This window comes from Thunnus thynnus, chromosome 5 (assembly GCF_963924715.1).
Source record: "Thunnus thynnus chromosome 5, fThuThy2.1, whole genome shotgun sequence".
Classification (NCBI taxonomy): Eukaryota; Metazoa; Chordata; class Actinopteri; order Scombriformes; family Scombridae; genus Thunnus; species Thunnus thynnus.
Window position 1 is genome coordinate 17,061,388 of NC_089521.1, and position 25,950 is coordinate 17,087,337.

At 41.5% G+C, this 25,950-nt stretch overlaps 3 protein-coding genes across 7 annotated transcripts in view; 2 read left to right on the plus strand and 1 right to left on the minus strand.

The window, feature by feature from the left end:
• The first annotated feature begins 810 nt into the window (after positions 1 to 810).
• On the plus strand, positions 811 to 10,665 carry ddx11 (DEAD/H (Asp-Glu-Ala-Asp/His) box helicase 11). 2 transcript variants are annotated; one of them, XM_067589634.1, is made up of 28 exons: positions 811 to 918; positions 1,809 to 1,951; positions 2,046 to 2,261; positions 2,373 to 2,459; positions 2,606 to 2,742; positions 2,831 to 2,891; positions 3,011 to 3,118; positions 4,069 to 4,156; positions 4,461 to 4,663; positions 4,874 to 4,948; positions 5,263 to 5,340; positions 5,430 to 5,476; positions 5,572 to 5,651; positions 5,791 to 5,832; positions 5,923 to 5,990; positions 6,086 to 6,124; positions 6,220 to 6,358; positions 6,724 to 6,858; positions 6,945 to 7,057; positions 7,141 to 7,213; positions 7,841 to 7,944; positions 8,070 to 8,219; positions 8,375 to 8,443; positions 8,548 to 8,648; positions 8,758 to 8,842; positions 9,320 to 9,395; positions 9,577 to 9,731; positions 9,833 to 10,665. In XM_067589634.1, exons 2-28 carry the CDS (start codon positions 1,823 to 1,825, stop codon positions 9,863 to 9,865), a joined length of 2,691 nt encoding a protein of 896 aa, XP_067445735.1. In that variant the 5' UTR covers positions 811 to 918; positions 1,809 to 1,822; the 3' UTR covers positions 9,866 to 10,665. The 2 variants fall into 2 exon arrangements, with proteins under 2 accessions (XP_067445735.1, XP_067445736.1); XM_067589635.1 differs by lacking the exon at positions 811 to 918 and adding an exon at positions 977 to 1,180.
• Positions 10,513 to 18,716, minus strand: wash1 (WAS protein family homolog 1). Of its 2 annotated transcripts, none has more exons than XM_067589637.1 (11): positions 18,558 to 18,716; positions 16,022 to 16,162; positions 15,308 to 15,419; positions 15,002 to 15,148; positions 12,889 to 13,025; positions 12,649 to 12,784; positions 12,331 to 12,526; positions 12,048 to 12,215; positions 11,706 to 11,864; positions 11,125 to 11,193; positions 10,513 to 11,045 (listed from the first exon to the last, which is right to left on the minus strand). In XM_067589637.1, the coding sequence occupies exons 1-11, from the start codon at positions 18,563 to 18,565 to the stop codon at positions 10,903 to 10,905; spliced, it is 1,416 nt and encodes a 471-aa protein (XP_067445738.1). In that variant the 5' UTR covers positions 18,566 to 18,716; the 3' UTR covers positions 10,513 to 10,902. The 2 variants fall into 2 exon arrangements, with proteins under 2 accessions (XP_067445738.1, XP_067445737.1); XM_067589636.1 differs by having other exon boundaries at positions 11,125 to 11,196.
• Positions 18,717 to 19,452: 736 nt separating this feature from the next.
• iqsec3b (IQ motif and Sec7 domain ArfGEF 3b) overlaps positions 19,453 to 25,950 on the plus strand; it is a 32,294-nt gene continuing 25,796 nt past the window's right edge. For all 3 annotated transcript variants that reach the window (XR_010928398.1, XM_067589638.1, XM_067589639.1), the window contains exons 1-2: positions 19,453 to 20,158; positions 25,383 to 25,457. Coding sequence is in view for 2 of the 3 variants with exons in the window: in XM_067589638.1 (XP_067445739.1) it covers positions 19,644 to 20,158; positions 25,383 to 25,457 (590 nt within the window). In the remaining variant the exon portion in view is untranslated. The remainder of the gene's footprint in view (positions 20,159 to 25,382; positions 25,458 to 25,950) is intronic.

Below are 25,950 nucleotides of genomic sequence, written 5' to 3' on the forward strand. Positions count from 1 at the left end.
AGCACCTTATAACTTTGTTTTGAAAAGTGCCATAAAAGTCCTGCATGAAAAATCAAACAGTTTCATCCCTCTGACTGATATATTATTTAAATGACATCATTAGATTATTAATAGTGAAGCATCAGTGTTAGAGCAGCATGTTACTGTTGTAGCTGCTGGAGGTGGAGCTAGTTTGAACTACTTTATATACAGTTAGCTAGTTTAGTCCAGTGATTCCTAACCTTGGTGTCGGGCCCCTCCAAAGGGTCACCAGATAAATCTGACGGGTTGTGAGATGATTAATGAGAGAGGAAAGAAGAAAAAATAAAGTTATGATACACAAATCTGTTTTCAGTTTTTGGACTTTTTCTCTAATCTTTGATTTTTGCTGAAATATTGGATCATTTGAACATTTATTAAAATGAAACCAGGTGAGAAGTTTAAAGGGAAAAATCACTATTTGGTGGAGCTGTTAACAACTCATAGACATGTGAAATGTGACCCCGACTACACACTGCTTTTCGTAAGACATCAAAAGCCAAAAAAGGTTGGAAACCACTGGTTTCATCTTATCCATTGTGTCAAATCTTCATCTGAAAAGTAACTAAAGATGTCAGATAAATGTAGTGGAGTCGCAGTATAAAGTAGCAGAAAATGGAAATACTTAAGTAAAGTACAACTACCTCAAAACTTAAGCGCAGCACATGAGTAAATGTGCTTCTTTACTTTCCAGCTCTGAAGAGACAGGGCATACAGGCTCATAGCCCCGCCCGTGCAGGTCTTATCTTACAAAAAAACACGCGCTCCTTGTTCTATCTTGCTCCCTATTGGTCAAATGTCGTGTCCACCGCTGTCTGTTGGCGCGGTTGTTGAACAGCCGCCTGGAGTCGAAAATAGCAGTAACACAAAGTAGAAACTCTTGTTTTAGAATATCAGCGGGTAAGTATATACCGCCGACCTGTGTAATGATTATTATCAGCTGTCGATACAAGACTTCAGCCGATGAAGAGTCTTGGATTGGTTGTAACGTTAGCTAGCTGTAACTTAGCTATGAATTCAAGACAGAAGATAGCGTTCAAGTTTTCATTTCAAGACAGCTTAACAGCCTTGACCGCCTTTATCATCTGTAAACTGCTTTTCACATCATGCAAACGAATGAGAGAGTTCTTTGATTAGCTAGATGGCGATTTGGTTCGTGGTGGTAAGTTTAAGTTCGTGTAGTAGGCTCAGACAGCTGAGGAGTGAATCAGGAAGTCGTCTGGATTTTTATTAGATTGATCTGCACAAAGGAGAATACGATCTGAAAGCAGGATGTGTGCTTTGGTGTGAGACATAACAACACTTATCAGGTTTAGGCTTGTAGCTGATACAAGCCAGTCAAAACACACTTTGCGGTTTAGTTGAATTAGTAAGCAGGCGTTCATTTGATGACCATGTCTTCAGCTATTTTTGCTAATGTGTTGTTCTTAGAGCTGCAACGATTAGTAGATTAATCGATTAGTTGCCAACTATTGTGATAACTGAATAATCATTTTGAGTCATTTTTTAAGAAAAAAAAGTCCAAATTCTCTGATTCCAACTTCTCAAATGTGAACATTTTCTGGTTTCTTTAGTCCTCTTAGATAATAAACTGATTTTTTTGGGATGTGGACAAACTAGACATTTGAGGACATCATCTTGAGATTTGGGAAACAGTAATTGACATTTTTCACCATTTTCTGACATTTTATGGACCAAACAACTAATCGATTAGTCAAAAGATTAATCAATAATGAGAATAATCGTCAGTTGCAGCCCTGATTGTTTCTAACTCATATGTCATCTTCCAGGAAGGTTTACGAGCATGGAGAACGTCAGGGCCCAGTTTCCATTTCCTTACCAGCCCTATAAAATCCAGGAGGAGTTTATGCAAGCCCTGTACGGCGCACTAGACCAGAGCAAAGTTGGCATCTTTGAAAGTCCAACTGGAACGGTGCGTTTGTGCATTAGAGAGAGAGATCACTGCAGAAGTTGTTAGATTTTACTGATGATTTTATGTCTTTAAACATATTTTTCCTGTAACCCAGGGCAAGTCTCTGAGTCTGATATGTGGAGCGCTGAGCTGGCTCACAGACTTCGAGGAGAGGAGAAGACAGGAGGCAGCTGCTCTGCTGCAGGAAAGAGAGACAGTCCTTTCTTCCTCTGTTGCCGAGTCCTCCGCCGCTGGCTCGTCAGCAGAGCCTGACTGGATCACAGACTTTGTTCAAAAAAAGGCAGAACGTGATTTGGTGTCAAAGTTGAAGGTAAGTCTGGATGATTTGGATGTGATCTTGACATGGATGTCTGAAAAACCTGGCTTTACACATGTGTGGCTTTCATGTGTAGAACATTTAGTGAATGTTTTTGTGTGTTAGGAGAACGAACTGAAAAGAAAGAAGAGGGAGGAGCGATTAGAAATGATCAGAAACAACGTTCAACTAAAGTATGCAATGAAAAGAAAGGTAAGCCATGTGCACAGTACATATTCAAAGATCCTGTGCTCCAGGAGTTTACATTAGGATTATTTTATGCTTTCATTCACTGTGAGCACTTTGTATGAGTCTTCAAACAAGTGAATGAGATGATTTATATATATGTGTGTGTGCAGAGCTATGAAGAGGATGAAGCATTCAAGTTGCTCCAGCTCAGCAAAGAAGAACAAACAGAGGCACCAGGAGATCAAGAGGACGAGGAGCTCATCATCGCAGAATATGAAAGCGATGACGAGTCAAAGTCCAGAAGCAGGTGAGGATCAACAGCGTCAAATATAACTGTCACCGTAAAAAAATAAACAGACAATGACAGTGAGATGTGCGTTTGCTCACATGCTCAGATTCGGTGGAGCTGAGGAGGAAGACGATGACGATGAACTGGTTGAAGAACATGTTACAAAGGTGTGTGCATGAAAGAGACACATTTTCGCAGTGTAGCTGTAAAAATGTGTGACCCAATGATTTGATATCATCACACATGACACAGTGGTGAATCGGCATAATTTTGTATATATTTACAGATTTACTACTGCAGTCGCACTCACTCCCAACTGGCCCAGTTTGTCCATGAGGTTCAGAAGAGCCCCTTCAGCAAGGACATCAGTCTGGTCACACTGGGCTCACGGCAGGTATACGTACACACATACACCAAAACTATTGTACTAAAAATTGGAACACTTTAAATCTTAGTTTATCATCTATGGTAGTGATAAATCCATCGTGAATATAAAAAGCTCATAACATTTATGTAGTTCATACAAAGACTACATATCAATGAAGAAGTGTTTGTGTAATGGCCTTGTGGAAATGTCCTTTATCCCTCTCAATATTATAAGGCACCTTTTAGAAAATTAACTATTTCTTTCCAGCATGTCGGTGACTATCAATACCAGAGTGCTCGGTAGCTTTCTGGCAATTTCATTGTAAGACAATCCTTCATTCTTGACATTAATTATAGCTTGAATTTTATCTGTCTTGAACTGACAACATGGATTTACCTCTATAAGAGCTGCTGAGTAAGCACTCCAACAAACTTTTAATATAAGTACATATTTATTGTCAAGCTTTCATATTCCACTGTAGTTTCCACCTTAATGAAGACAAGATAAACACAAATGTGGGGAATAAAGCATGATATACTGATATACTACCCAGAGTATAGCAAGACTCAAGTAGCACTTAAAGAGTCAGCCATATATGACCTATATATGATACAAGTGTGTAGAGAGTGCTAGCAACAGCTGCAAGACAAACTTGCAGTATGGTTTCATCTACAGGCTCCCAGAATGATCCAGAACATTCAGGTCTATTTCCAAGTAGAAGTCAAGTCGTTCCAAAGGAAACAAATTCCAACATTTCTCAAGTCATTTATACATTTTCTTACTTTGATTTTCTAATGGCCTCATATTCAGTCAACATGCTAAAATGCAGGGTGTTCAATATCAGTATATTACATCTATATTTGTATATTTCAGACTTGGGGATGCACAGGAACTATTGTATTGACTCAGTAAAACATTATTGTTATCCATGATCTGACACCGTTTGTCCAGTAAACTCAAAGTTGTGTATTTTGCAGAATCTTTGTGTCAATGAGGAGGTGCGTCGCCTGGGCAGCATTCAGCGCATTAACGACCGCTGCATGGAGATGCAGAAAAACAAACATGGTACTTTTCAAACCACCCTTAAGCTAGATTAAGTGATTTGTATTTCTTTTAATATTTTATTTAACCTTTACTTACCATGAAAGCATCATTGAGATTAAAAACCTCTTTTTGAAGAGTGTACTGGCCAAGATAGGCAGAAATAGCAATGAATTACACACAATAACTATAAGAATTAAACACAAATATCATTATAAAATCTTGAATAATATTTCTAATACAGTGATATAAAAGATTTAATTCTAACACCTTAATACCCAAGAGACCAGTTTTTTCTTGCAACTCTGCCTGTTGTTCTATTTTGTAGAGAAGCAGCATCATGAGGAGGGTGTGAAGCGTAAGCGAGGTCCAGCAAAGGCTGTGTGTCCCTATTATAAGGCCTCAGCATTGCAGCAGATGAGGGATGAAGTTCTGGGGACCGTGCACGATATAGAGCAGCTCCTGAAGCTCGGCAGGGAAACGCATTCATGTCCTTACTACGCCACGCGCCTCGCTATTCCCCCTGCACAGGTAACACAGTAGTCTTTGTACTGTTCCTTCATCCCTGCGTCTCATAACTTTGTGATGTTCTGTGCTGGCGCTGCTTGATTTCGATTTTTCCTGAGGGGTAAAACAAACCCCTCGCTTACAATATTTTTATTCATTTATTCTCTTTTTTTTCCAGGTAAATCTAAGTTTCAGTGTTAATCTGTATGATCTGTGTTTTTTGTGTTTGCGTAGTTGGTGGTGTTGCCCTATCAGATGGTGCTTCATGAAGCTACAAGAAGGGCAGCAGGGATTCAGCTGAAGGGACAGGTAGGTATTAGTTTTTGATCATTCATTTCTTTTTTTTTTTTTTTTTTTTTAAATATTGTCAGTAAAACCTTTCATGGAAGTCTTAAAGAAGCTGTTATGTGCTCAAAAATATAGTACTACTCTTTAGTAGTTTAAATTGTCTCACACAGGGGCGTACAGCTGCAATACTACTACTACTTCTGATAGAAATGTAGCCATATAAACAATGTGATTATGCAGTATTTAAAACCATTTGGATACTCGATAATCAGCTTCGATTTTTACAAATGGAATTGATTTGACAGCAGAATGTGTTTCTCACGATTTGTAAACAGGTGGTGATAATAGACGAAGCTCACAATCTAAGTGACACACTCTCCTGTATACACAGTGCAGAGCTCACTGGAGCACAGGTAAACACATTCGTGCACACCGTTTACAAGGCTGGGTTTTTAATTATGCATGTTCCCTGTGATGTGCTAAAACCTCAAATCTTGTGCAGCTTTGCCGCGCCCACTCTCAGCTCACCCAGTACGCTGACCGCTTCAGGTGAGTATGCACGGACTTGCACGTTGCAACTCATTCACAAATTAAATATCATCTAACCGCCATCACTCTTGATGTTTGTGTGTCTGTGACATCAGGGCCCGGCTGAAGGCAAAGAACCTGATGTACATAAAACAGATTCTGTTCGTGATTGAGGGGCTTGTCCGGGTGCTGGGGGGTGAGTGTATTTGAGCTAAAATTAGTTTTTGACTTTTGATTATTGCCAGTCTGCGACACGGGTGGGGAGGAGGAACTGGTTGACAGTGCAGTCAGCCAATGTGACATTTCTAATTATGGTGTAAATGTTCTCCCTGCAGGTAAAGTGGGGCACAATCCACAGAGCCAGACTACACCAGCAGGTCAGTCAACACACACATGAACACACACAAGATCTAAATTGAATAATAAAAAACTCATGAACCACTATATATTTTTTCTTTTTCTTTCAGGAACAGAGATGCTCACCATTAACAACTTCCTCTTTAAGGCTCAAATCGACAACATCAACTTGTTTAAGGTAGCTGTCAGTGTTCTAAAGTTCTTTTAAAAATCACATTTATGACAACTACACACCATCACCAACTGTATTTCTTTCTGTCATTCTCACTTCAGTTACAGAAATACTTTGAGAAGAGCATGATCAGCAGAAAAGTAAGTGTTTAATTTGTCTACAAGTTGATTTCACATAAACACGTTCTGCTTCTGCGCTGTAGGATAAAATGTATACCGCATGTGTCTTCTTGCAGCTGGGTGGTTTTGTGGAGAAGTACGCAGGTTCAGGTGTGAGTGTGCACACTCAGAGCAGCTCCAACAAGGAGAACCGACGCACAGAGGGCTTAAACCGCTACCTTCAAACACTACAGAACAACCAGAACCCTGCACCAGGTCAGAGGTCAACAGTTTACGCCACCTACTGTACATATTAAAAAGCACATTTTGGAGGATGTGGCAGTATGGTAGCAGCATGACATTGTTTATTGAAGGAAATTGGATCGTATTCTTTAAAGAGAAAAATCTCATAATGTTGAATTTCAGAAACAGCTACATTGTAAGATCTAGCTTTTAGTTTTTAGCATTTTAGAGTTGCATATATAGATGTGATTTTTCACTCTTCACCATGTCTCTGGCTCTCACATCCAGCTCTGACTCACACTGGCATTCATCAGAATTGAAGCACTGTAAATAATTTAGCGTGGCTCAGGTTTTAGTGATTTATCTGTTCTTTCTTCCCTCTTTTCTCTTTTGTGCAGTTTCTTCAGAGGACCAGCAGGGGTCTGCAGAGGCAGAGAAAGCGCTTTCTGCATCCCCAATGATGCAGGTGGAAGGCTTCTTCATGTCTCTCACCAACAGCAACGCTGACGGCAGAGTGGTGTTGCACAGACAAGGTAGCATTTTAAACAGACAACACAAATAGGAGAAAGTGAAGAAATTAAAGTGTTAAAGTATCATTTTGTTACATTTCTATGTGCAGGTACTTTATCAGAGAGCAGTGTCAAGTTCCTCCTGTTGAACCCGGCGGTCCACTTTGCCCAGGTGTTGAAGGAGTGCAGAGCAGTCATCATCGCTGGAGGAACCATGCAGCCTGTGAGTTATTTTAGATGCACAAAAAAATAAACAAAGCTGTTGCCGTGGAAGTTTTACGGTTCTGAAAAAGATGCTGTATGTAGGTTTCAGACTTCAAACAAGAGCTACTGTTTTCTGCCGGAGTGGGAGAGGAGCGCATCACTGAGTTTTCCTGTGGTGAGTGGCCCATTTTTTACAACACCGCAGGACTTGTTTGGAGTTTTACTTTGGTGTTTTTATAATGCACTCTGTTAGTGATGTGGTTATCAATATTTCTGTTTGTTGGAGATTTTGATAAATGAATCCTTTACAAAAAAAAACTGCAATAACAAGCAAGTTTTAGTGTGAGGACTAATTTTCTGTTGGGTTATGCACTAAGTTTGGCTAGACATTTGAATCATGTCATGAACAACACACCTGGTTCAGATGTTGGAGGTGACAGGTTATATCAGAACTGACCAATCTTGTTAACTAAACCCTGAATTAATTGTCCATCCACTGTATACAACCATTAAACCTTATATGTAAGATCATTTGAGAATTACATGAAAGGGTTCTGCCTATCTTCACATTTTTGAAGTAGGAAGATCGTCATACATCACCTGAACAATCCTCAGACTCATAAGATCTGAGTAAAATTTGGGTATAACTCAAATTTGAATCATTTATAGGCACAGACAAGAAGGTTATGTTGCATACATGCCTAAAAATGTTGCAAATGTATGTATGTGCTGACAGAATAGTTTGGTGTATGGAATATATAATTTGATATACTATCTGTTTGCTTCATAACTTTGTCTGTAGGTCATGTAATCCCTCCTGAGAACATCCTTCCCATCGTCCTGTGCAGCGGTCCGTCTGGTCAGGAGTTGGATTTTACTTTCCAAAACCGAGACTCTCCACGCATGGTAACAAACACACATATTCACACTGTTTTATTAACTTCTTGCTGTAATATTGTTGATTTTTTTTTTGTTGTTGCATATATTGGTTGCACAAGCATCTTTGCACATTTGTGCCTGTTTGTTGACAGATGGACGAGACGGGCCGCATTCTCTCCAACATTTGTAACGTGGTACCGGGCGGTGTTGTGTGCTTCTTCCCTTCTTATGAGTACTCGAGGCGTATCGTTTCACATTGGGAGGCCAGCGGGACTCTGACTCGCCTGGCTAACAAGAAGAAGGTGCATGAGCTACATGATTTCTTTTATAAATGAATTTAAAAACCTAGAAAGCCTTCTAAATCATGCCTTAACTCACCGGCAGTGTTTAGAAAATCATCTCGAGAAAAAGAAAAACGTTCCTGACAGTCACTAAGCTGTCATAATTGTCTCCTCAGATCTTCCAGGAGCCAAAGAGGGCCAACCAGGTAGAGCAGGTGCTGAGTGAGTTCTCCCGTTGTATCCAGGTAAAACTGTCACAGCTGACACATCAACCTTCATCACCGACATGGGTAGTCATCGCTTGTACGACTGAATAGTCATTGGTTGTCTCTTTGTATTTTGTCATCAGAGGTGTGCTCTGGACGGCGGCGGACTCACAGGAGCGTTGCTGTTCTCTGTGGTGGGAGGAAAGATGAGTGAGGGCATCAATTTCTCTGATGAGCTTGGCAGGTGTTTGCAATTCATGGCCATTCAGCAGCTATTTACTAGATTAAGTGTATTTAATGTACTGTATGACTAAACGTTCTATTCTGTGTATATTTTTTTGCATGTGATACAGGTGTGTGGTGATGGTGGGAATGCCATATCCCAACATCAAATCCCCAGAGCTGCAGGAAAAGATGACCTATCTGGACAAACACCTGGTCAGACTCTTTACTGCTCTTAAAGGATAAGGCTGGCTTATCTATATTTTTCTTATCGTCAACAAATCTCATGTGTAGGGCCAAACCATCAGTTCATTAATCCTACACCGTCAGACTGGGTGACATGTTCTTTCCTCACACAGAGTACAGTCACGTTAGTTTGTTTAGAAACAGCTCCAAATAGTAATAACAGTGATAACGGCATTGACATGTTTTTTTGGGGGGGGGGGGGCAACAGAGCTGTACAGCACAGAGGAATAAGATTTATCAGGCCTTGGATACACACACACAATACTTATAAGTAAGATCACTTCATTGTTGGTTTGGCTCTGCGTGAGATTTGTTGATAATAAGAAAAATATAGAAAATCACCAGCCTCATCCTTCAAAGTCTTCACTGTATCCACACACCTTGCAAAACAAGTACAAGGTCAGAACAGCAGTGACATGAAGCTCACCAGTTTTGTTTGTTTTTCAGCCTCATAGTGGAGGAAGGAGCCCTGGACAAGCACTAATAGAAAACCTCTGCATGAAGGCGGTCAATCAGTCCATAGGTAATGATGCGATATTCACGATAGATAAATAAGAAATAATTGACAAAAATTGCTTATTTCATAGGTAGTTAGATAATACGATCAGCAAAACCTGTTTCAGTGTCTATATGGGTATCTATTGTTTTAAGACAGACTTGAAAAATTGTGAACCTTTCCTATATTTGATTTCCTCTGCCCAAAGGAAGAGCTATCCGTCACCGTGGCGACTATTCCTCCATTGTGCTGTGCGACAGACGTTACTCTCGACCCGCTACGCTCTCTAAACTTCCAACGTGGATCAAAAATCGCACTAGCACACACCCAAGTTTCGGCCCCGCTTTCGCTGCCTTGCGGAAGGTGAGAAACGAGTGAACGTACGCACACACATTCAATCCACAGTTTCATGATTCAAACTTTCATCTTATCCACGTCATGTATGTATATTCTCTTTCTTTCAGTTCTTCCTGGAGAAAAAGCAAAAGCAGGTGTAGCTTCACTCCCACTGGGCTCAACTGACACTTTCAAGTATTCAGCTTTGTGACTTAAAGAATGGAACAAGATCAATATTGGGAAGAACTCTGGGAAAACTGAGTGCAACAGCAGTCTCTGCTATTTCAGGAGCCCGAGAAACTGAATATGTTCTAATAAAAATACTGAAAGATAATTAAAGGGCCTCTGTAATAAGTTCCTCATCATAAGGTCGCCACAGTACGCTGCTTTATGTTTACATTCTTCAACATTTTGCAGGCTGGAGTTCAGCGATCATCCAGGGAGGCAGTTTTTCCTGTTTTCAGTGCTTCATACTTGCTTTATTTTATATTTCAACTCTATGATCTAGTTTACATGTTGTGTTCTGCTTTGGTCTGCTAACATCTCTGGTTTAGACAAGTTGAGATTATTCAGAGAATAATGAACACAAGTGTTCGACGGCACAATGAAGACAAAGGCCAGATGGACATGTATCACTGGGATGTCTTCAAATTCAGTCTGGAACATGTTGCAGGAGACACAGAAGAAGGTTTTTTATATTCAGCATGTTGAAATGAATTACTGAAGCAGCTCCTGCGCAGATATCAAGCACATCACTGGCGTCCATGTGACTGAAATATTAAATATTTAAAGCATTCAACATGAAGCGTTATGTAATGCAAAGATTGCTTTATTTAATAGAAAGATGTTAGTGAGATGGTTCCTTGATCTCAGTTAGTATTTGAATAAGATCCGCTAGTTTAATTTGATGAAAATATGTTTCATAATGAATATGCAATCAATAAATTGTTTCATCATTTCAGTTTCAGTGATGTTTTCTTCAACTGCTTTAGACAAACCACTGCATTTATTGGCATAATGAGGTCAATTATTGCCCGTTTTACACTAAGAGCTTCTGTCAGCAGGACTTATTACTTTTTTATGATGTTCATGTTGAGTCATTGGGAGGAAGAAATGTTAGTCCTTTCGTACACAAAATAAGCCAATACTATCAAATACTTCAATTATCAGTGCTTTTAAGTGTTCATCGTCCATCATGTTATGCTTCCCAGTCGTCGTCATCTGTTGTTGGCTGTGGGGCAGGAAGTGGTGGGATGACATCTGACATCCTGGCGAATGCTCCGCCGGTGCCAGTGGGAGTTTCACCTGACTCTCCACCTGCTGGACCTTTACCAGAGATGCCTACAGAGAAGAAACGCATTATTTACTGAATGCACTTCAATGTTCTTTAATCTCATTTGACATGAGAGGGACTGCTCACCTTTCCTGCGCATGGCAAGCTTATTGAAGAGATCAGACATGAAGTCTCCACCGCTAGTTGCCGCTCCCACTGCTGAGAGAAAAAAACAAAAAAAACACTAAACTAAATACACTAACTAAATAATCATGCAATCAGTGTTTTTACATTTTTGCAAACTGGAGCAGTGAAATGATTTCAGTCATTCCCCCGTAGGTGGGCTTCAAAGTGGAGCACATAATTACAAGACTTTTCATCTAGTTAAGCAGCTCTCTTCAGAAATGAAATGCTGGGTCATGAGGGATATACAGTACTATCGGTTAAAAATACGACTGTAACCACGTCAACCTTTTAATGGGGTTCATAAGGTCAAAATGTCCCGGACTATCCTGGAACTGTGATGATAACCAGGAGAGATGCACACAAACGCTCACCCTGACATGCAGTGTGACATGTTGCATTAACGTATGGGTGAATGCTGACTAGGGACCGGTCACGCTCTGCTTTGATTGCATGACTTTCTCATCATTGTTACAGCTGCATCTTGTAGCATCTAAATAAAACATGAGCGGAATCACATCCCCCGCCTCAAACAATCTTGACACCTTGCTCTTGCTCCTTCTGTTTTTTCTTCTCCATCTTGCGCTCTTTGACGTTGCGTAACTTGGCTTTGCCGATGCCTCCGGCGTTGCGGATGGACTCTAGGAGACTGGCTCGGCCGTCTGACGGTTGAACCACCTCGCTGGGAGCGCCAGACACAGGGCCTGCATTCAGATGAAGCAATGTAAGGAGACAGGATCGGCAGTGTACTTTGAGTTTGAGCCCATTAATGTCAATTAGGTCAATCTAATTAAAGTGAACAGGTTTTCTAAGGAGAACTTTTATACAATGTCTTGATCATATTCTTCCAAGACTGTAGGATTCTGAATTGCGTGCATGTGACAAACCTGAACTTGGCACTTTAGAGACTTCTGAGGGGCTTTCTGCAGGAGGAGGTGGCGGAGGAGGTGGAGGAGGGGGAGCTCCTGCAGGAGTGGCTGGAGCGATGGCGGGCTCAGGAGGAGGAGGAGGGGGAGGCGGCGGGGGAGGTGGAGCATTAGGTTGGATCTGAGATCCTGAAAGAAAGAAATGAAAAGTCTACGTCAGCTAACCAACACATTACCAATCGCTAAAACAACCACACAGTTAAAATCAGAGATAGTGTGTGTGTGTGTGTGTGTGTGTATGAACCTGGTACGTTGCTCTCCTCAGAGAAAGACGGCAGCTCAGGGATGTTGTGTGTTGGTCCAGATGGGGCGAAGCCAGGCCCCAGGTCTGCGCTGTAGGACAAGTCATCTGCAATACCTGGCAGGTCCGGCAGGTAGGACGGCACATCGATCTCAGGCACTTGGCCCAGATCTGGCACGTAGAAATAACTCTCTGCTGTCTGTTAAAGAGTGGTATAAGAATGTGTCCTTACTAATTCTACATTTTTAAAAAAACTGTGAATAGCGGCAATATTAATAATGTCCACATTGATAAAATGTTGTGGTTTGAAGAAGTTTCTACCTGTCTCTCCAGTTGCTCTCTCTTTGTAATGGACAACGGCGCATCAAATGGTTTCTCTTCTTTTTCCGTCTCTAGCGTTGTGTGTGTTTTTGTCACTGCTCCCGCCAGAGGATCAAGGAACACATACTTCTTATATCTGTAAAACACACAAAAGAAGATACAAAGATTTTCATTTAGTCTTCAGCGTTTATAGTTAGCATATGTGTCTATTTGTGTGAGTGTGTGTGTGTTTGGACTCACAGGTTCTCAGTGGTATTAAAGAGCAACAAGGAACTGACAGAGGAGATGTTACGCGGCAGACTGCCCAGCCCCTCTTCTGTCTCATCTTCTGACTTCTTTTTATTGCTCACACACACTGGGAAATACATTAACTTCTCCTGAAAGGAAGACAGGCAGACATAGGAGTGAGAGGAAGATCTGTAAAATGTCAGCTTAATCCTGAATAACAGGAATCACAAATGCCACCAAAGTGCTCCTGCGCACAGAGGCGCGCGCACAAACACTGCAATACTGAATTAAATGGTTAGGGACATAGCTTCTAGGGGATATTGAATAATGCATTTCTGCACCAGAGAAAATTGCCAGAAGTGTTTTCATTTTTTTTTTCTCCCTCTCTGACAAATATACACAAAACTACACACTTGCGAGACCGAGCACACACACACAACAGAAAATATGCCAGTTTCTGTAAAGTTTCTTAAGATGGTGAGAGAAAAACTGTGGTGTTCACTATAAATAATGCAGGAGCTTATGCTGAGCTGAGCACACACACACACACACACAAAAGTACTTCAGAAAAAAATAATACTATCACACATTTACAGTGTGCTCTCACTGTCCGGTGACAGATATACACACAGCACGTGTCATCACATCTACTGAATGTACAGTTTGTGATTAATTCAGCTGCATCTTGTGTCTTTGGACCGGACTGTGACTGTAAAAGGGAAAGCACATCATGGTTTAGATGCAGGATTAAAAACACTGCACTTTTCCAAATGTCTATGTTGTTTTCACCTCCTCATCTCTTAATCAAGCATCAAATTTGATTTAAAAAAAAAAAAAAGAAAACAACAAGCTAATCCAGTAAAAAGGTTGGCTGCTCTGCTCTGCACCCCTGCCAGATCTGTAGACCTGCAAAATAAACTGCCAGTTCTGATAAATATTCTGTATCAAAAACCCAGAATATTTTAGTACAAATGTCATGGTACTTATTACAGCATATGCTATGTAACATTTGATTAACTGGATGCCAACTGGTATTTGACGTAACGGAGACTGATGCGAATGAAAGCTCATTAGAGCTGGTTGACTGATAAGTGGTGTATAAACATGCATGCTACTTATCACGAGTGAACAGCTGTTCATCTAAGAAAGTGTTTAGTGGGAAAGCAACGAAACAACAGCGCGGAGCAGGTACCAACAATAACACAGAAATGTGAGGCGTACCTTACAACAGGCTTATGTTTTATTTAGTGCTAAAAATGTTTGTCGCTGTATGAGGTATATTGTACCCAAATTTGATTTCCAATACTTCAAATACTACTGCGATGTGCAAGTTTGCCTTCACATTCATAGAACAATATGTCTTTTATATTTAGACTGATCCAAAGAATCCAATTATCATCACAACTAGCTCTTAGAAACAAGACACCAACTTCAAAAAAAAACTGTTTGATCCGGGTCTGATTCGCTGTTTGGAGTAAAGGTAACATTTTGTTGAGAAAGACTGGCAGCAGGCTGAACAAAGTAGCCCAGATGTCCTTCCCTGCTACATCATCCCACTAGTTCCTGCAGGGTCCAGAGGTGATCTCAAGCCAGACCGGCTATGTAATACCTCCTCAGGGAAGAATCTGGCAACATCCTGGTCAGATGTTAAGAGTCACTTCAACTGGCCCCTTTTCAACATGACAGAGAAGCATTTCCACTTCCAGCTCCTTCTGGATATCTGAGCTCTTCATCCTTGTACCCAATGGTGAGCCCAGGCTCATTTAAGCTGCCTGTACTGGCTTTGACCACAACACCCCAGTGAACATGTGCATCACTGTGGATGCCACAGTGAAGGATGGCGGCAGTGAGAATGGGTTGACAGTTGGGGTGGTGGGTCTCATGTTTTAAAAACATGTACCCTGGCTCATATGCCAATTAATCACACCTCTATCTATCTATCGTATAACAATTACAGCACTATGACATGTGTCTCAAGCTTCAAGCCATTAGTTGTCAAACATTTTGTGGAACTATGGCTCCAAACAAGTCACATTTCTTTCCATAGTTGCGTAATTGGAGGCAAGTCACGCATATCAAAAATCTATATCTTTGTGTCATGAGTGTTTTAATGTGTTTATCTCACCTGTAAGGCCTTCTCATCAAAGGGTCGAAGTTTGTTCTGTATCCTGTGTCGAGAGCGTGTATGTGAGGAGGGGTCTGTAGCTCCGGTGAAGATGGATGAGTAGTCCTGAAGTCGGTCTGGGGCCGGGTACTTGGCACTGGAGAAAACCTAGAAACACAGATAAAAGCTAATATAACTGACGGACACAAGGCAAATTTTTTTTTTTTTTTTAATAAAGTTTGTTATCTTTTTGCCCTGTTGTGTCTTAACTGTGTATCACAGCTGCAATATGTAAAACTGCCATCTAATGCGAAGGTGCTGTGTTACCTTGGTGGCCTTCTTACTGCCTTTGATCTTGTCGACGCGGGCCTGAGCAAGTTTGATCCGGTCAGTGACGGACTGCAGCTGGCGGCGGTTCTTCTCTACACTCTCAGACACCCTGGAAGAAACACACCAACATCAGTATGGACATACACACATCCACACACACACACAGAGGAAAATATGTCTGAGACCATATTTCACACTCCAATATAGAGGAGTGTGTAACTAATAATGGTTACAATAATACTTGTACTATTAATTTCATACTTGATTAATCTCTCATTTATTTTTTCCATTAATTGTTCAGTAAAATGTCAAAATTAATGACAAATATTGAAGCTATTGGGAGTTGCCGCAGCCTAAAGTGATTACTTTTATGATAAAAAATCCTGAGAAATCTAAGCAAAATTATAATTTGTGAAGATGTAACCAGTAGATGTATTTATTTGCTTGTAAAATATAAATGTTACAACTGATTATCACGATTATATCTTGTTTATCTTGTTGGTTTATCAACCAACCTTTTAGCACTACGTCTGGACGCATGATGTTAATAATAAACCATCGTACATGCCAAATATGAAAAATAGCAAATCCTGAAGTCTGTCATTTGCATGCTAAGAGAAAAATCACACTCCCATATTAAACATAACTGCTTCAGAAGCTTTGATTTTCTTCATAGATACCACCTCTAGATGATGTGTGCGCTGGGTTTACCTTCTGAAGATGTCCGTAGAGATGGTCTCCAAGTAGAGTAGTGCATCTGCTATTTGATTAACAGCCTCCTCTCTCCTCAGGTCTGGCTGGATGAGAGGCACTGAGTACACCTGGCCCTCCAGGCAGTGCTTCTGGGTCATCCTGGAAAGCAGCCACACAGAGCAAAGTTTACATCGAGATCAAGGCTGTGCAAAGACAAACTCTGATATAGAGCATGGAAGTTAATTGTTGATACTAGAGCTGCAGCAAATGGAAAATGAATCTGCCGCTATTTTGATAATCAAATGATTGATTTAGTAATTTTAAAAAAAAAGGTATACTATGCAGGATTTTCCTAAAAAAACTGTATAGGCTCATACAAAAGTAATCCCTCTCAATCATCACTTATGACTCACTAGAAGTGTGTGGCAGTGTATTTATCTACAGAGACCCAGCCCTCTGCCTGTATTTTCTTATTATTTTTATGTGTTCGCGATGTTTCTGGGCGTCAACCTATGAGCAGTGGGTGTGTAGCCCCCAGCCAATAACAGCGTGCAAGGTGTGAGGTTGGGACTCGTAGCGTAGCAACCAGTTTACATCGCTGTTTCTGTCAGCAGAGGCCTGTACTACGAAGCAGGATTTGGGGTTAGCGGGGTATATAACCATGGTAACTTATGCTGAACAGCTAACCCGCTCTGGACCAGAGGGTTGTACTACGAAGCGAGATTAATAGGTTAGCCAGCTATCTTTGGGCTTAACTCAGGTTTTCTTGTATCACAAAGCTGGTTCACTTTTAACTAGGATATATCACCATGGCAACTCATGCTGAACAGCTAACCTGCTCTGGAGCAGAGGTCAGATCTGTCAACACCCCGACTACTGACCAATCAGATCACTAGAAAAAAAGAGTTATCATTCCTAAAGGATCCCAACATTGACAAAAGTCCTGAGTTTACAATAAAGTGACAAGTAAAAAAGAGCAATATATATTTTTATTGGTCAGTAGAAACATTTTTTATTGTTCCAGGCTTTTTATTTCCACTCTGGTTTTAAAACAGAGCTTCTAACAAACGGAGAGATCGTTTACGATACTAAACACATAATGATGATTTTAGCTGCATTTTAATTTTATAAAATAGTTTATTTTGTCCCCGGCTGACAGTGTGGATGATTTGATCACTGCAGCTCAGAATACCATGAGACTACTGTGTGATGATAACTGGAAATAAAAATGAGAGCTTGTCTTTTATTAGAAAAATAATCCACACACTGTTAATTGGCTCTCATCATTATAAATACTAAATACTTTAAAAAAAAAAAGTGACATATTCAGAATGATTCCTTCGTCATCCAACTAAATAGCAAAAAATATTCACTCTATAGCTAAGTCATATATAATAATTCTTACATGTATTTTAAGCCTTAGCCTACTTTTACTATGTGGAAATTATTTCTAGTGTTTCTACATCTTCTTATTCTGTGGTATGATTACAGGCCGTCGTTTACATTTTACTTTGTTGAATATGACTCTTTGCTGTCCCTAAAACAGAAGTTATCCACGGGTACTGTATCACTGTTTCATCTCATATTGTATGAGGTACTTCATTCATTCTGATGATGTCGCTCGTAATTAACAACCCTGCATCTTTTACATGAACACGCTCGTAGCTGGATAGGAAATCCCAATGAAGCCAGCTAACAAAAATATATCTTGGGTTTGTTAAACTAGCTTCATAGTACAGGCCTCTGGACCGAGTAATGTTAATTTCGTTCCTTTGTTGGAATGACACTAAAAATCTTGAAATCCTTGAAATTTGAAGACGGCACCTTTAACTCTGGGAAATCATAGCAGGTTTTGTTTGTTTGCTGTTTCTGACATTTATAGACGAAACGATTAATGGAGAAAATAAACGTTAGATTAATCGCTGATTAAAATAATAGTTAGTTGCAGTCCGAGTTTATACAGATTGAATCAGTATGTGTGACAATTAATTTCAACTCAATCAATGAATCTAACTTCTATCTGTTTGCAGTGAAAGGAAAAATGAGACAGAAAGTGTGGCAATTTAAATTGTTTTCTCATTTCAGCCAACTCTTTCACAATGAAGCTCGTTGTTAAATCCAACACATCACTGTGACAACATCATCATGCACCCAGTATGGTTAACTAAACCCTACTGCTTTACACCATGGATGTATCAATGCATCCGTGCTTTACACATACACCTCCACTTCTCACTTTTTGACCTCATCTGACTCTCACATGACAGTGCTGCAACACACCACCATATGATGATATTTTGTGGTTTTCAGTGTGTAAAATGTTAATCATTTTTTGCGGTGTTTGGTAATACCAACAGCTGACAGCTAAAAAAAACTGCATCCAAAGTGTTAAATGGCAGAGAAATTCGCTTTATACTGTAAGTTAGTAAAAGGACGATCAAAGGAAAACCTGTTCATGCTAAAGAAGGAGAGTCGCCGTAAGTCTTTTGGGCCATAACTGTTTAATGACAAGTAACACTGCGAAACCTACACCCTGTAAAAATAAACATCTTACCTGACCATGGATGTTGTTTTCTGGTTACTGATTACAGAATAGATATAATAATAATAAGAAGAAGGAGTTAGACTAACAGCACTGGCAATTCAGCTAGCCACTTAATAAGCAAAACAACGGTCCCCCACTTCCGCATCCATGTGACACGTGACTATGACGAATCTAAAATGTTGCCTTCAAGTGCTTTCTGAACGGTCCGATTTAAAAGTACTTAACCGCTTGAATGACCTGAACTAATGGTCAACGTAAGAGGTATAAAACTTGGAAAACCCACTTTATCATTGTTTTTTTTAAAAGAAATTGTATTTCTTTTATCTCACTCTTCATGCATCATTTAAATGCAACTCCAATTGGTGTAAAATAGTTGACAAAACATTCTCCCAAGTGAAGATTATGTGATATCATCAAAAGCTCCAGAACAGCTACTGAATGGACCTTGAGGTGACACTGATTTGTCAACTGCTGTTTCCACGGCCAAGAATGAATTTTCAATCTAAATGTATTATTATTATCATCATACATGTATATTATTCTAAGGAAAAGAATATTCTGGCGATCTGTGGTAAACTATATCGGAAAATAGAATAGACGTGTGCTGGGAAAAAAATATCTTCAGATTTCGTGTGCAGTAAATCACACACTGGCTCAAATGTTGAACCTCTTTATACAGCCTATAGGGTGCGATCTTGCTCTGGAGTTTTCTCGTGCCTGTGCGTAATGACGCATTCGTCCTCCAGCGCCTCTCCTCCTCCCCTCCTCCCTCCCTCCCTCCTGTCACATCTGGATCTGGCTCCTCTCATCAGCACCACTCAGCGCAGTGAGAGAGAGAGAGAGAGAGAGAGAGAGAGAGAGAGAGAGAGAGAGAGAGAGAGAGAGAGAGCGGAGGGAAGGAAACGACCGGAGAAGCGGAGGCTAGCTCGGTCGGTGCAGCCTCATTCACAACCGAGCAAAAAAAGGAGAGGAGAGTGGAAGGACATCTCACCTTCTCATCCGCGCTCACGGATATTTTTGTATCCCAGTCCTCCATCCGTCATTCCAGCTTCTTTTCTTCTTCTTATCCTTCTCATCCCTCTTCTTGTCTTGGATATGATGAGCTCCAGCCTGCTGGAAAACCCGGTGCAGGCGATTCTGTACCTGCGGGAACTCACCACCATCGTCCAGAACCAGCAGAGTCTCATCCAGACCCAGCGCGCCCGGATAGAGGAGCTGGACCGGCGGGTGGACGACCTCATCGGCGAAAACAGGCACCTGCGGGACGTCAGGGTACAACAGCAGCATCCTTACCCTCACCACCACCACCATCATCATCACCCCGACCCCAGCTGCCTTCATCATCACCATCACCCTCAGGACCCTAGTGCGGGGTCTCTGCCAGACCATGCGCCTCCAACAGCACAGGTCGAGGCGGCTCCGGGGGTTCAGCCGTCGCCTCCACAACCTATGGACCCAGGAGACATGCAGCTGGTCCCGGCCGACCCGTCCGTGGTTACCCCGGTTGAAAGTGACCCAGAAAACGATGGAAGTTGCCCCAGCTGCCGCTCTTTGGTTCCGATGACCTCGACAACCCTTTGTCGATCCTTGGCTCTGACTAAGAAATCCGAGTGAGTATATGTTATATGTGTGCGTCTGTCTTAATATAGTCCATTAGGGAATATACTGTATAGGCAAAAAGAAGGTTTCAAGGGTGTTTAATACATTTTTAAAAAATGGTATTGAGATTTCTGCAGTATCGACCCACAGCCAAATGCATTTCTTACCTTGGTTATAGTTGTCTTTTCAAATTCTTCATAGTATTTGTGTGGCATTAGTCTAACACTGAATAATTATGAAACGTACACGCGCGCACGTGCGTGTCCTGCAGATTGAGAGGCGTTTAATTAATGAAGAAGGCGCTTGAAAATTTCTAATTTTCAGCTGTGTGTGTCTGCTCAGGACTGTGCCAGAAGAGGAAGAGGTGGATTATTTAAATGAGAAACTGGATCACGATCACTGGATCATTACATAACAAACAGCTGTAGGCCTGTGTGTGTGTGTGTGTGTGTGTGTGTGTGTGTGTGTGTGTGTGTGTGTGTGTGTGTGTGTGTGTGCTGGGAAAACACTCGGCGCAGCGGTCAATGTCAGCTCGAGACAGGAGCAGCTTCATGTGTGATGATGAGACACCGCGAGTCGCTGTCCATGGTGCTGCTGGGTTTCTCTATTAATTACTGCACGGGATCTGAGAATTCTCACGGGACCTCTCGGGCCTCTGATGTTGCTGTGTTAGATGAGACACACGTGCATACAGTCACACACACACACACACACACACACACACACACACACACACACACACACACACACACACATACCACCACCACCACCACGACCCCCTGCCTGGCACCGGAGCCTCACAGTACATCAGCACATCACCTAATGAGAGAAAACCCATCCTTCTCTCTTTTTCTCCTTCTGTGCGTGTGTGTGTGCGTGTGTGTGTGTGTGTGTGCGCGCGCGTGTGTGTTCTGTTCATAAGTTGTATCCCAGCAGGAGTCCTGATTGGTCTCTCTGGGACTCCACCCCCACTGAGAGGAGCAACACAGAACAGAGCAGGAGTTGAGAGGAGCAGAGGAGTGCAGAAGGGGATACAAAAAAAGAGGAGTTGTTGATATTAAATCTATAGCGAATATTTCACCTGTCACACTTTACACTTCCTGTGTTTGAGTTGTGTGTGTGTATATCTGCCTGTTGCTCTCTTTTACGGCCTTGCCTTTAACCTGACTTGTGCTGTTATAAAGAGCTTAGCCCCCGGCAACTATTTGTTATTCTTTGACATGAACCAGAGTTACACCAGTTCTTAATTTCTATTCATTTTACAGGAGAGGTTTGGTGAGGAGGAAATCACAATAAATTAAAATTGTTTTTGTAAAAGCTGTACAGCATCCATCACATGATCAGGCAGAAATGTGGGGCTCCTGGTTTAAATCGGCCTTCCTGTCTCTGCGGTTGCTGATGTGTGTCCTTGAATGTAACCTTACATCCCCACTTTCTTATTGATTATAAGTCTCTCTGGATGAGGCCATGTGCTTAACACATCATTTCTACTTTTGCTCCCGGCAGGCCAAGCAGGTGAGGGGGAGGCGAAGCTTTCACTTGCATTTTTTGGAGGATTCACCTCCCTGTCATTGCCTGCTGCATCCTGTCTGCAGCTGACTGGGGATCAGATCTGCCCTGTGCTATTCCTGTTGTCAGTGACTTGTGTGTGCAAGCGTGTTTCTGTGCTACAAACATGTGTGCTTTGGTGCATACTGTATGTCTGCATGCTGAATGTTTAAGTGTAGGCGCACGTGTTGGCAAGCGGCGCACACTTGCTTTCTTTCACACGTTTTTACTGTATGCATTAATCTAAATGTTTATCTAACCCTATAGAGTCCAATTTTCTTTGCCCTATATGGCATGCGTTGCGCAGGGTTGGCTCTGTGTGTGTTTATATGCTTTGCATTGTTGTCAGTGTTGCCACTGCACGTGGATGTGCCTATGGGGGAAGAGAAAGGATCCTCTCCTCCACTCATTCTCTGTCTCTTTCTCCAGCTGAGCCTCCTATCTGCCCCACTTAGCCCATGGAGCGAACAGTAATCAGCCATTCTCAGGAGAGAGAAAGGCAGAGAGAGAGAGAGAGAGACAGAGAAAGAGAAAGATGCATGCTCAGTCGTTGTCTTTGATGGAGCCCTTGGAGGTGTCTAGAGGAAGGAGCTTGAGGCTGACATTGGAATGGACCAGAGAAAGAAAAAAAGAAAAAAAAACAGGGAGGGAGGGGGGTTTCAGTGCACAGAGTGTGAGACAGGTACAGAGAGAGACCAAAACAGAGAGAAGGAAGGAGATGGAAAAAAGGGTGCATCTAAGGTAGCTGTCTCCTCTGTTTATCTGTCTTGCTGGCGGACAAACAGATAGGTTGGAAACCTGAGGGACAGAGTATGGCGTCCCTTGGCACAGTGGGAGGTGCACACAATGTACTGGCATCATTTTTGAGTCCACAGTACAAATGTAGCTGATTTTATTGCATGTTAACCCTCCTCCTTGTCCCCCCGCTTTCTTTTACACCATCTACTGGATACCGGCCGATGAAAAGCACTGCGTTTAAAGTACTCTTACAAAACAGGAAAGAGGAGAGGGACGGTGAGAGGGAGGACAGGGCACAGCAAGAGAGAACATGGGCCGACGGCAGGAGGCATGTACTCTTAAAATATTCACCTGTTCTCTTTGTAAGCGTTGTTGGATGCGGATGGCCATTATGTGTGTGCCTTGTACAGACAGATGGATAGACCTGCTGACTCTGTGTGTGTGCGTGTGTGTGTGTGAGTATGTGTGTGTGTGTGTGCTAAGGGACCCAAGCAGCCTGGCCTCTTCCTCACTGCATGAGGCTGTTTTATATTAGCCTGGCAAAATAATTCAGCTCTCATACTAATGGTGAACAGGAACTAGTTTTGCTTCTCCACAGTTTTTACATTTTGGCCTTAAGTTATGATCTCCTTCCTCTACCCCGTATTTGAACTTCTCTCGTTGCTCTTGTTTGCATTGCTCACCTAACCTTTTAGAGAGAAAAGAATCAATCTCCTTTTTTTCTATCTTCATTTGTATTGCACAGATTTTTAACATATATTGTTGGCCTAATCTTTAAGGTGTTTTTTATATCAATGATTGATGTGAGATTTGACTCAGATATTTGAGATTTGCTCCCTTTTTGGTTGGATGTTACATCATGCGGCTTTAGTATGAAGATGTATAAAGATGAATCAGATGCCAAAAGGGCCATGACCAAAAGGTTATATCTCTGATAGACTCAGTGCTGACAGTGTGCAGTAATTAAATCGTTTCATTCACATGATTTAATTTTCCCGTGCATTACATAACACTTACTTCGCCTTGTGACCCTCCTACAAACTTACAACATAGTGAACTACTGCACACTTGCACAGCACAGATGTGTGTATGTCTTGAATTAGTTTTCACCTTTAGGAGGATGTGAGAAGTGTTAACTCTCAAAGAACATGGATGGATTCTTGAATAATTAACAGATTTGTTTAAACATTAAATAGTTTTAGTGACAAAATAGATTTATCTTATATATGAAAGCTTTGTGTATGGCTAGATTATAAGTCAAGGGACTACAAAAGTAAAATTGAAAAAGTAATTGACTTATTATGTGATGATTGTGAAGTAACCTGGAGGGGAAAAACATGAAACTCATTATTGTCACATTGTTTATTCTACATTCAGTCTATCAGTGTATCCTACTAAATTTAACATACTGTACGTTGATTAGCATGTTTGAAAAGAATCAGTTGGATGCATGAGAGATGAGTCTGACTGACTGATGGAAATTAGCTTGGCTAATTACAGGTGGTGTACTTAATTTTATTTTTTTTATCAGGTTTTCTGGTCCTGGTGTTTGAGATGCAGAGGAGAGCAGCACCATAAAGAAAATCACTGTTTTGAAAAATGAATATTGAGATTTAAGTGTTTTTGAGAGTTTTTAAAGCCCCTGGGAGTGGTTAACAGAGGGTCTACTGAGGGAATTACTGCAAAAAAAAGTATTTCTGAATAAAATGTGATGGATTTTAAAAGTGCCGTCCTTCCATTAAGGCAGCATGGGTACTGCGCTTGGGACCTCATCTCAGGCTCTAAGAGGCTCACAAAGTTTTGACGCCAAGGTTGTAAACTACTGCAGAAGTGCTGCTAAACGGAGAACATATTATTCATGTGTGTATGTTTGCGTGTTAGTCTGTGTGTGGGGTGTCAGTGGTGAGGTAGGTGTTACAACAGATGGAGGAGTATTATTCATAGAAACCGGGTGTGAGGAGTGTTGATTGGAGGTATTAAAAAGAAGGAGAAAAAAAACAGTGTCCCTTTAAGTCTGTAGAAGTTGCTGTGAAAATGAAGCTTTTTATAGCTCAGACTGTCACTCTGAGGCTTACAATGACTCTGACTGCCTGTCAGTGTGGGTCTGTGTCACTTGCAATATGCTGAGCCCAGGTCAGAAGACTTACTGTAGCGTAGCCAAGAAATTCACTGTTAACTGAATGCTTTGGGCTTATTGTGGAAGAGGATAATGTGACCTATGCCCGCCCCCACACCTCTGAAACAATGTATCTTTAAGATGTTATTTAAAGTCATGATCATGCTCATTTTTATGTCTGGTAGTGAGAGGTCATCCAGCATCCAGAAGGTCAGAAGGGTCGATCTCTGCAACGGCTTACACATTATGTGTGTCAGTTATATAGTTTTGTGCTTTTCACTCTAAATTGCTCTAAATAAGTGTGCCAGCAAAATACTCAAAATATGAATGTAAATTTAAGATGTTTGAGAGAGAAATAAGAGAAGCGAACTTAAGACGAGGAAACAGAGCTGAAGTTACCATCTGTCCAGATTGGGTTTGGGAATTCTGCTAAATCACCACTGCTCTGATGGATTGAAAGGGGGCATAAACAAGCACATCCAGACACACACACACATACACACACACACACACACACACACACACACACACACAAACATATAAATACACTCACACATTGTAAGCGTTCTCAGCCTTGGATTGACCTACATAGGGTATTTACCCTGGGATCAGTGCCAAATCGTAAACAGAAACCATGCAAATAATCCAGAAGAGTCTAATGAGAGCCTCCTCAGGATCTTTTGGGATGTTGGACTAAGAATGAACTGAAGGAGGGAACAAAGCAAACAGCCAATAATTACTGAATGACACGTTGTTCTTCCAATTCTGTCCACCTCTAATGTCTCCTCTCCCCTTGCTCACCTCTCCTCCTCCTCTGTTTGTCCGTCCTGCAGGAGCGAGACAGTGCTGCATCAGTTTTGCTGCCCCGCCCCTGAGCATCCTGAGGCTGACACCACCGGCTCATCCGGGTAAGATAGATTTAACCACCAATCACAGGCACTTTCATTTTCCTGTTTTTGCTCCTTGGTTTCTTGCAGTGTGCTCCTTCAACCATTGAAAAGTTTCTGTGACTGTAAATATGCACACTATCTGTACATGTGTGTCATCTAACTGAGTCATGTCCACACCCAATCTCTTTCATCAAGCTTGTTAGCGTGTACACAGTACTGTATGTGAGTGTCAATTAGTGTATTTATGTACATGTGGAGCCTGCGGTCACTGAAGTTACAGTGCGTCCGCTGCGTGTGAGAGTTAAATGCTTCATAACAAAGCTAGCTCTGACAGCCTCAAGGGTAACGTACGTATAAAAAGGCAAAAAGAGGAGGCGGTGGGGGGATGGGAAGAGGGGAGGGGGGGGGGGGGGTATGAGCTGATATTGCCACTATAAAAGTGCCCATGGCAACCCAGCAATGACGCAACGGCTACCACTACCATAGTAACCACAGAATAAAAGTGTTGACT